Source organism: Athene cunicularia (assembly GCF_003259725.1).
Source record: "Athene cunicularia isolate RWA chromosome Z unlocalized genomic scaffold, athCun1 chrZ_part4, whole genome shotgun sequence".
In the NCBI taxonomy this organism is placed as follows: Eukaryota; Metazoa; Chordata; class Aves; order Strigiformes; family Strigidae; genus Athene; species Athene cunicularia.
The window spans coordinates 153,279-164,855 of NW_020799145.1; the positions used below are offsets into that span (position 1 = coordinate 153,279).

At 42.5% G+C, this 11,577-nt stretch overlaps 1 protein-coding gene across 1 annotated transcript in view; it reads right to left on the minus strand.

The window, feature by feature from the left end:
- The window catches only part of TMEM171 (transmembrane protein 171), a 12,619-nt gene extending 6,272 nt beyond the window's left edge, over positions 1-6,347 (minus strand). Inside the window, exons 1-3 of the mRNA XM_026866768.1 lie at positions 6,222-6,347; positions 5,033-5,752; positions 3,137-3,278 (exon numbers count right to left, since the gene is read on the minus strand). Of these exons, the coding sequence (XP_026722569.1) occupies positions 3,137-3,278; positions 5,033-5,663 (773 nt within the window). The 5' untranslated portion in view covers positions 5,664-5,752; positions 6,222-6,347. The remainder of the gene's footprint in view (positions 1-3,136; positions 3,279-5,032; positions 5,753-6,221) is intronic.
- Between the last annotated feature and the right edge of the window lie 5,230 nt (positions 6,348-11,577).

An 11,577-nucleotide genomic window follows, 5' to 3' on the forward strand; every position in this document is an offset into this window, starting at 1 on the left:
GTGTGCTGCAATCAAACATGCCAAGCAGGTGAAGCCCCAGTGAAATGGAGAGCGATGGCTGAAATATAGATATGGAGAGGCCTGGCAGATCGACTACATCACACTGCCACAGACCCGCCACAGGAAGCTCCACGTGCTCACAATGGTGGAAGTAACCACTGGATGGCTGGAAATCTACCCAGAGCCCCACACCACCGCCCGCAACACCATCCTGGGCCTTGAAACCCAAGTCCTGTGGCGACACGGCACCCCAGAGAGAATTGAGTCAGACAATGGGACCCACTTCCAAAACAACCTCATAAATGCCTGGGCAGAAGAACACGGCAGCGAGTGGGTCTACCATATCCCCTACCACGCACCAGCCTCTGGGAAGATCGAGCGCTACAATGGACTGTTAAAAACCACATTGAAAGCACTGGGAGGTGGCACCTTCAAAGACTGGGACATGCATCTAGCAAAGGCCACCTGACTAGTCAACACAAGAGGATCTGCCAGTCAAGCTGGCCTGGCTCAGTCGAGACATCCACGTGCTGTAGATGGGGATAAAGTCCCTGTGGTGCACATGAGGAATATATTGGGAAAAATGGTCTGGTTTAGTCCTGCACCAGGCAAAGGTAAAGGCAAACCCAACCACGGGATTGCTTTTGCCCAAGGACCTGGGTGGACCTGGTGGGTGATGCAGGACAATGGAGAGGTCCGATGTGTACCACAGGGGGACCTGATTCTGGGTGAGAACATGCCGTGAATTATGCTGTGCCTTTGTAAACTGTTATTTTGTTATTGTTAACTGCTAAATGGCAGCTGGACATGATGCGGATTGTATAAAGGGGTGGATTATGTCCTGGTTCAGCTAGGATAGGGTTAAGTTTCCCCAGCAGAGAGGGGGAAGGGATCTCCAGCCGTGTTATTCATACCATGCTGAGATAAGGTCCAGCACGGCAGCGCAGGAAGCTTTTCCTTTGTGGCTTTGGTCACAGGGAACACACGAGCGAGCTGTCTGTATCCACTGCGGTATTTCTCTGTATATCTTTTGTCTTTTTTACTGTTATTACTGTTTACTGTTGTAGTTCAGATTGCTTATTACACTGTTGTATTAAATTTCTTATTTCAACCCAGGGTTTGTGCCCTACTTGTGTCCGAGGGTGGGGGAGGGACAACGGCAACATGGTCTCCGGTCCTGGCTGGGCCTAAACCACCACAATCCTGAACTGGCAGAATGTTTAGGACACTGAGTAATCAACATTTTCTCACCAGCTTTAGACAAGAAATACTCTCTCTGAAACAATTTAAGCCTAAAACCAGCAGACTGAATGAATTATGTGTGTAGTTAGGGTTTATTAGGCATTGCATCTCTCAGCACAAGTCTTCAACCTCAAGCTGGACCTCAGTCTGGAACCAAACACTGAGTGTCTCCCTTTCCTAGATGGTACATATATGACAATTTTTTGTTTCCAGTCTCACTGTGCACTAGAGTGTTGCACTACTCGCAAAGAAGAGGAAGTAGGGGTTTTGATACAGATGTATTTATTTAATGTTAAAAAAATGATTTTGAGAAAAGGCAGGACAGTCTGGCTTGTGGTAATAGAAACAGAAGGCAGCATTTGCTGTCTCTAACAAAGATGGTGAGAAAACGTTTGAGGGAGAGTATTAGGAAGTGGAAAACAATGAGTTGTTGATGATGACTGACTAGAGAAGAGTGCCTTGCACAGTGGGGCTGAGCCTCAAGAATCTCCCAGGTATACTTCAAAGAATGACTAAAAAAAACACAGACATGGCTGCACACAGCATGGTAACAAAAAAAAGCACCATTACTAACACAAGTATCCTTTCCTGTGACATTTAGGTCTTTGGGCAGGAAGAGGGTTCGTACTTGCTTGCTTCAAAAAGAAGATTAACACTAGAGTTCTGAAGAAGTACCGACATGAGGCACACAGCTGGTCATGGAACCCAACTGCCTCATGTGAGTGAAGAAATCTGGAGTATAGTGGAAAGCTATTAAAACAATGGCCCAACAATTACTAGGACTGGACATAGCCAGGCAGGCTGGAGCTCTTGCTGAAGTGATGATGCTTAGGATGCTGCATTTACAGTCTTGTAAACTAAAGTTATCCAGTGAAAAAGTCCTACACTACCTGTTGACTCACAGATCAGAAAAACAAGCTGACACAGGACCTTCCAAAAGGTAAAGCCAAGTCAATTCTGGATCATTAACTACTTGAAAACAAGTTGGGGGCTCTAGGCTTGTGGAATCTAGCTCTCCTGGCCAGATCTAGTTCTGGGTCCTAGTATGTAGCCCTTGCAATGACCTCCTCCCTCCTCAAGTCAGCAACCCACTGGTGGTACTCCACAGAACCTGCAAGTTCTTGTGGTGCAGACAACTCTTCAGTCAGCAGCTCTTGCTCTCTGAGCTTGGTGGTGGCAGCATCCAGCAAATCAGCTGTCCTCAATGTACAGAAGAGCGGCTGCATGGGTAAGGTACAACATCTTGAGATGGAGTTCGCATTACAACCTCCCTTTCAAGCTCCCTGGAGCCTCCTGCTTTTCTGCAATATCAAGGTGGCCCTTTATCTGGACACACTGCCACACCAGAAACAAGGCAGACTAGCACAACAGGTCTCACTTCCTCAACATAGTGAGGTAAGTGTCACAGGGAGAACGAACACATTAAAGTGGTGTTCTGAGGGTCACAGGGCCCATGGATAGGTGGCATGAAGGGTTTGCTGTGTTGGTTCTACAGAGGCTTCCTAAAATCTGGCAGTGTGGTGGTTATGCCACTGGGGCACTGCTGTTAGGGGCACCCTTCTCTTGGACAATATATGGAAGACCTCTAATCTAAGTATAGTTAAGTAAAGCCAGTGATTCAAGGCTTTGTCTTCACTTCAGAAGTTCTTTTCAGTCGTAATAAACTGGTAAGAATTTAACCCTCATGAAGGACACTGTGGCTCCTGGTTCCCCTTTTATACCAGGATATTTTAATGCCACTTCAAGGAAGGTATCTGAAGTAAACTGAGTGATGCACTAGAAAAACTTCGTAGGGCCTACTAGAGTTAATTCACAGTGATTATTTAAGAACATGGTGTTAGATACCTTGAGAAACATATTAGCTTTCCAAAGACCAAGAAGAAAACACTCTTACCCATCACTGAAGATAGAGTGGTATGGTGGAGGATTTTCACTTGTGGGCAAACCACCAGACATAAGACAATGTGTCACAGTTGGTGACACAGGGTCAGCAAAATAAGGTGGTGGTGGAGGTGGGAATACCATTACAGCATCGCCTAGGAAAAAAAATGACCAATTAGTACCTCTGAAAAATTTGGCATCACTGTTCATTCTAACTGTATCCTAGAATATTTCCTGACTTTGGAATTACAGTATTTGTACTTGTCTGCCTTTTGAGATAAAGTGAAATGATCCCACATACAGAACTGTTATATTCTGGGCTGTTAAAGTACCTTGGAGGCACATTCAAACCCAAAATTATCCCAAAATAAAGATCCAGCATATTTATAAAAAGATTTAATTTAGAAAAATAAAGCTGGGGAGGGCAAGTGTTCCATCTAGCTAAGAGACACAAACCCCTTCATTATTGGCTGTCTTCAGAAACTAGAAGTGCAAAGCGCAGTTACTGTCAGCTCACTTTAAGAGTAGGTGAGTATTTTAGTTTTCCTCACATATGTAAGATAAGGCAATTTAAGTTTCTCCACATCTACTGCAGTGTTACAACAAAGTATTCTAGTCATTAATGGTTCTGATGACTAATTTCACAGACTGCTGCTCACAGCCTGAAAACTCAAACTGCTTTCACAGTTTCCCTACTAAATTTCTGATAGCTGAAAGCACACCACTAACTTTAGTTCCATAATGCTATCAATACATAATTCACTGTTAAGTGTACTGTGCAGCATATCTACCAATTTCAACTTTGTAACGGAGGAGTTTAAAATTTATTTTAAACAGAAAGATTTTATTAGTCACTGAGCTTGCATAATTTATATAAACATTCACAGTTGACTGGCACCTTCTTTCTTTTGTAATGTGTGTACAGGGACAGGTCAGGGAACATCAAAAATAATGAGTAAGGTGGGGGGTTATTCTAGCTGACTCACCACTGTTCCAGAATGTCACTATGTCAACCAGACCTCAGCCTTCAGCCTTTCAGTTTTACTTTTCCTGATGGAAGCATAAAAGGAATTGACTAAATTTGCTTTTTTGTTTTTAAAGACGATATGAATTCCTTTCTACAACCCTTTGATTTATCCTGGTGGCTGGAAAACTGACTTTAAACCCTCATGTTTTCTAGGGGTCACCAGGATATAGGTCTCTACCTTGGTTTAGAAAAGCAGAAGGAAAAAAGTTTTGCATCATGAACTTCAAGTCCAGTCAGTCAGCAATGATGAGTCAAGTATTACTATGACTAACTCATTAACCCTTTCATAGAGCTAGAAAGTTACCAGAATAATCTATGCACAGAATGTATTCATGGGTATTAAAAGCAGTGCTATACACAGGGGAGCATTCCCTACTAACATATCACATTCACTCAAATACTGTACAATTAACAGAGCATCTTGCAATTACATTTGACTGATGGAAGATGTGATCATGATTAGAAAAACCAAAGAAATACACTATTTATGAATCAGATTCTCCTGTTTAAGAAGTCAGAACTCAAGGCTAAAATAAATCATACACAGTCACAGAAGCCATTAGATCTGTGATTTGCAGTATCAGCTATAACCTTTGGGAAAGGAAGTGGAATTGGACTCATTTCTGTCAGATTACATGACTTCTTTTGAATAGACAGTCAGACTTTTCTTTTTATGCCAAAGGAGAGGTTTCATCTTTGAAAGGTAACTGAATGGACCATACAGAAAACATGAGACAAAGTAACATTCTTTTGTACTGGCTGGTTTGACATGCCAGAACCGGTGTGCTTAGAGCTCAAATGAGTGCTATTCAGAGGTAAATCATTAGGGGGAAAAAGGCCCTACTAATGCTTAAATATAAAGTTTACACATTATTTACCCACCTACTGTAACCTGAAAAGATTCAGGGCTCTGAGGATGTTCTTCACTTTCACAAGATTCTTGGTTGAGATTTAAGTTTTGTTTCTTTTTAATGTGAGCTATCACGAAGAAACACAACCCAGTGAGCACAATCAAAGGTCCCATGATTTGAAGTGACAGGAATCCACAGCCCTGGAGGTCCACATCAGAACTGCCGGTGTGGTTGAGCTGTATGCTGTGCCAGCTGGGGCTGCAGCCAGGAACCCAAATGCCCAGGATGCTAATTAGCATTCCACTAGTTAAAAATAGGAATCCAAATATGAGAAACTGCGCAAACTGGCAGTTCCCACGACAAAAAACAAAGCTGTACACCTGCTCATTTTGCAATTGTCTTTGTCTTATATACAGCCTGGCCCTTGATCGAGCCAGTAAAACAAAAACCAGTCCAGTTACAGCCAGCACGGGCCCAGCAGCCTTAAGGACCTCACTACAGTCACTGAAGGTTCCAGATGGGCAGGACTGAAGAATAAAGACTGAAAGCAGGAATCCAGCACAGAGCAACATAGCTCCAAAAACAAAAAGGAAAAAAATAAGTTTCCCATGTTGTCCATTATTTCCTTCACCTCCTGGTGCAGGAACAGCCACTGGATACATTACAACTGAATCTCCTCAAGCAGATGAGTTGGGTGTTTTTGTGTTTTTTTTCTCCTGTTAGCATTAAGTGGCAGAAAACTACAGTAGATCTGTGAACACGAAAATACACGAATCAAAAGAAGAAAAAACCCACAGTGGGACTGGCTATATTATAATATTTACTTCTGTATTTGCTACTCAGCTGATATGGTATACTCTCAGTGTATTTTCTGTTTGGTACCTCTGTTATGGATAAATGGCCTAATCAAGTTTGCTGCCATTGAATGCCAATGAAAAGACAGAACTTGCTTCACACGGACTGAAAACAGCTGTAATTGATGTTGCACAGCTAAATAAATTATTTCTTTAGATACACAGTCTTATGATTAAGGTGACATTATTTTCAAAGGCTGAATCTTGGTAACAAGGACAGGCTAGATTTCCCCTTTAAAACAGAGAGCTAGGGGAAAATTCTGTAGTGAATGGAAGGAAGTACCAGCTCTTGAGAAAAAGAACCTTAATGCAAATAAGTTTTGCTGACTATTGTTTTTTTTACCTAGTAAATCTTCTAATACATACCTTTTCAAAGCATATAAATCTTGCTTCTCCTTCCACAGGCAATAAAGACTTTTCTGTTTCTCTCCTTAAATCAGCTTCCTGTCCTGTACAGCTGCAAGAACTCATACACAGAGGATTTTTGGTTCCATTCTGAAACGACAATTAAAAAAAAAAAAAAAAAAAAAAAAAAAAAAAAAAGATTCCATAGTCTGAGTCAGTAAGTACACTGCTCCCACACTTCAACTTCTCCTACTCCTGAATCCTTTCTGTGCTCCAAGAAAGCTTTAAGAGGAAATATAACAGAGGTGTCCCCCAGATGACTTCTCAGCCCACAGGAGTCTAGATTCAGAGGTAAAACAAAAGAAAACAGAAACTAGTGCTGAGGCCAGTAACAGTCCATATGGTACTATGGGTGACAAATCTGCTGGATGTGGACAAACAGAGGCAGGGAAAGCCTGACTGTAAGTTAGGCCACAGTGTCATCCAGTGAGCTCTAGGGGGAAAAAAAAAAATAAAAAAAATAAATTATTTCTGCTGTTACTTACAAGGAAATTTGTGCTGCTCTGGCACTCTGGCTTACAGAGCTCAGGTGGATACCTGTACTCCTTACCATAGAGACTAGCAACCATGGAGATCTTGGTCCAAATAGCTACCATCCATCATGAGAAAGCTGTCCCCAACCAAGTGTTGAAGGTATTTAAGTGTGTTCATACTGCAGTGTTTTAACACTGCCCTCTTTACCTCACCAGCTGTCTCCCATGACAACTTCATCTATGACTTGGATATATCAGGGAGGATATATAGGGACTGAGGGAGTTTGTTGCAGATGGAAGCTGCAAATCAGTTAAGTTACTGTTGTTTGTTAGTTAACCTCCAGCCTTTCCTCTATCAGCTTCCAACGCCCTGCTACTAATTCAGATGACTGGAAGCTAAAAGTCAAGTTAGACTGACTCCTTACATATGCCTCAACAACAGTTATTCCACAAGAAAAACAAAGTAGTATGTGATTTCTGGAAGCAAGCTGTTGAACATGTGTCAGCCACAACAAGCTTCATGTTACTCCCCAGTAACTGCAGTGTCCCACTGGGATGAAAACAAAACACAACCATAAAACCCACTAGTCACCAATACATAATTATCTGTCTGCAGTGCAAAGCAATCTATCAAGTCATTTTACTTAGCCACTTTTAAGAGTAGGACCCAGTTAAAGAATCGGCTGAACAGATTACATGAATGGTCAAATTATTAGATGTTTTACTGCTGAATGTTAAACTAGATCAGAAGGCAGATAGCAGCACGCAGGTAAAAGGCACAATAAGCACAAGACTCAATGGGCAAGGAAACAGGCTACACCACAAGAGCATAGAAGGCCACTACAGGAAACAACAGTCTCCCAGCTGGCTATCTCAAACAGAAAAACTGAGAGACCTCCCCTAATGCATCCCATTACTGTGGTCATTGTAAACTATGTCTGCTATGTGTTTCCTCACTGTTCTGAATTCAGTCTACCCCTCTACTAAGTCTGATTTAAAAAATGATTAATGGAGGCTCCCTTGGTAAAAGAGTCACAGCTTCACTTGGGGAAAAAAAAGTTTATAGAGAGCACTAAAGATAGGAGATTACATCATGAAAAAGAAATTAAAGAAATTCTAATAACTTCAGACTGAGGACCTCAATCTAAGCACACTTTCAATACTGCATGAGCTGGAGTCAGTTTGAAGGCTCTACTGATCAGAGAAAACAGATTCAGTTGGTCATTCCCCCTTCCTCAATTTCACTAGTCTTTCCTAAGTTAATGAAATTGTTTCTCATAACTGCATATGCTCCTTCATGTCTAGAAATTTTCGTTGTTTTCATCATTGATCTGAGGTGACTAATTTATTGACCAATAAATGCACAAAACTGAGTAAAGGGCCTCTGAAATGCAAAAAATCTCCTAACAACCCGCTAAAGCCCAGTTTCAGACACAACAGTCTTAAAATACTTTTCTGCAGAGGCACATTAACTATTGTAACACCAATACACTGTAATTAGAGAAAACACTGAATCCTTTCTTTGCCGTTCCCTCTAGGGAAGAAAATATGGACATAAGTACAAGTAAATTAGGACAAAAGTAAGTAATATGAAGAAAAAAAAAATCAAATGCTTAGCCCTTAAAAGAAAAATCTAGAGATTTGTTCTTATTACTCAAACACAGTGCCTGCATCTCTTCCACCAATCTTGTTGTTATGAGATGAAGTTAAAACACACATTAGAAGTTAAGTATGTGCTTATTTTCTTAATTCTTACAGGCCACAAAAGGAGAACATTCAGAACAGTCTGTTGTGGCTTTGAAGATGAAAGCCACAGATTTTATAATGCAAAATCCAAAGGAGGACTAATTTTCACTTACACTACCACTAAATTTAAATGGAAAAATCAATGCAAAATTAAGTTTTATTTATTGTGTTTCAAGAAAAACTATTTCAAGAAAGAAGTAAGCCCTATGTTGACTATGTACTTGAAATACTTCCTTTAGATCTGGTATCTCCTCAGGCATACTGACATAAAGGAATAATCCCTACCTATTTACCCCACATCTGAGAGCAGACATGGAAATACCAGGTTAGAAACTGCTAGAGCAAAATCCAGTAGTGGGGAAGCAGTTAAGTATGAGGGAAGAGGGAACTGGAAACACAGCTTGTAAAGGAAGTCTGGTTATGAGCTTAACTTGAATAACACAGTGTTTTACCCTTTTTAAGTCTAAGCCATGCCAGATACATAGAACAGGAAATAACATCACAATTTCTTGTCATTTTTCTGTGTAACACTTGTATTACAACTTTCACATTATGGACAAGTCCAAGGATTTTAAAATACAAGTTTTAATGATGAAACTGGGACTTTTGCCTTTCTGTTTGAACCTTCAGAGTTCATATTGTCCAAGATCTCCATGGCAAGAACTATAAATTTACTCCCCATTGCTCATTTGAAATTTGATAGCCTCATGCAGTCATATGAATTCAGGAATTGAGGATTAAAAGAAGAAAGTGCTGGAAGAATTAAAACACTGTTGTCCCTCTGTTTTATGTTTCCCAGAGTATGCCCTGTTCCTGTGCTTGCAAAAGCACCCAAATCATTTCATGCAGAAGGATCAGGTCTAGTCTCTGTTATTTCAAGAACTACAATACCCTGTCAGCTGTAACCCACAATGGAAACCCCATTAGAAATCACAAGCCATCTTTTTCAAGAGCTTTCCCTAAGTGTTATACTTCCAATTTTTGAACTGCTACTGGGAAGTTGCCATTGTGCAATTATTCTTTTTTTCCCCAGGTTTCAAATTAAACAATTCCTGACAGGACAAGCTATCTGGAGGCAAAAGTCCTCTCAACTTCATTCATTTTAACTTTCATGTCAAAACATGAATGGCTCTACATTTCCTCTCACTCCCTGTATCTAATTTCGTCCTCCATTCACATCTGCCTCTGTACCCATGCCATTTTCTGTTCTTTATCATATCACAGTTTCCCCCCTAGATTGCAGTCTGAACTTGACATTCAGCAGGAGCAAACATCCATGAGCACAGCTGGTTAAACTAAAGTTGAGTTTGCCACCTTCACCCCCACACTCTTCTTTCTCCACAGTGTTTTTAGTTACTTATATGAAAAACCAGAGGGAAATGCCTGATAGGATGTACTTTCAGTTTTCTACTTTCAAGCAACATTAAGACTACAACCACTAACAAGTTTTGAGATGCCAAATATACCCAATTTGACCTCTGGTGTACGCAGTCTTTAATTAGTGCCTGACAGTGCTCTCACCTCACAGAGCACCAAACTCTGATATCCCAGGACAAGGATTTCCAAGATTTTGACACTGTGTGAAAAGATCCCTAAGCAGGGAGCTGATGCCACAGAAGAAAACTCTGCTCATATGGGTGAACAAAATAATTGTGTTAGCTCACAGTGTAAGAAGGGTAACGCTGTGCTGTTATTTACAACCACTGCAAGTGGGGCAGGAGTCCATGTCTGGAGAAGTGCTAGAAAGCAGCTAGCTGCAGTAGGTATTTCCAGAAAATGGGATGATTTCTGCCAGTCTCCAGACATGTGTGCCAGGGATCCTTCTCACCACAAACTGGCAGCATCAGGGATTCTGACCTGTGCCAGACAGAACTGCACTCCGTGAAGAAGCTGTAACTCCTATCCCTCTGGGCTACAAAGCAGCTAGAGTAAAAGGTGGTCCACAAATGCTCCCCACTCACTTTGGCAGGGAAGAGAGTCTTAATGCCACAGTTTGAGTGAAGACCCCAAAAGGGTGTCTGGAAACAGAGAGGAGCTGGTAAAGCAAAGTCTGGTAATCCACTGGTCCGATGCCATGCAGGCAACTATGACAGCACCTAGATTCAACAATGGGCTCTGAAGGGTCCCATGCATGTGGGCATGATGCTTTTTACACAACACATTGGTGGCACACAAAAGCTGGGATAAAGCTGCTCCTGTTTTCTGCAGTACCTGCAGGGAGACTAGGGAGAAGGTAGACAGACATAGTTAAAGCCAGAGCTGACCTTCTTCAAACAGGTAATAGAATTTCTGGCAAATTCTGGGAAGGTCTGTCCCATGGGGCTGATGTACATCAAAGCAGCAAAAGGCACAGGCAAAGAGCCTTGCAGATCTTTGAGAGGATGCAACAGTGACCATCAGGAAGCTGTAGGACTCCAAAAGCTGCCTGCCCCATTTCTTAAGGTTGGCCTGCAGCATTAAACCACAGTCAACTCATGGACAAGCAATTAAGCTCTACTCCATCCGGAAAAAGCAGCATCCCATGGCATATACCTCCTCATGCACCAGTCTGTCAGGCACTCGCTCTCTTCTAAGTCACACCAGTCTTCAACAGGATGGACCATTCCCTGAAAGCACAGCTTCTCTGCATCATGATGGAGTGAGAGGCAGGGCAGAGGAGCCTGTCCACCATCTCCCTGCAAGGAAGAAGCACCTGGCCTACAGAGGGCCAGCCCACCACACCAGTGAAAGCCTCCTCGCCAGCACCTCTCCAGCTGTACGCCACCAGCAGCATCCAGAGCACTGTATGTCAGCAATCTGTGGAGGCACCTTCTCACAGGAATGGTGTAAAGGTCATTATGGTTAAGCACTATGGGGGGTGATAAAGAGGCTTTTCTTACCCCAGGACGTTTATGTCCTGGATAAACGACACGCAGGGGCCCAGCCCCAGCCTCCGAGAGTGAAAAACACGGCAATGACGGCGGCGGCCGCTGGAAAATACGGCACAAGCCCACCCGCCCACCGCGGCCCCCCTCGCCGGGGGAAGTCGGAGGTCGAGCCGCCCTCCAGCAGCGCCCGCCTCCCGACAGGAAGCCTGCCCCGCCGGACGGGCCCCCCGC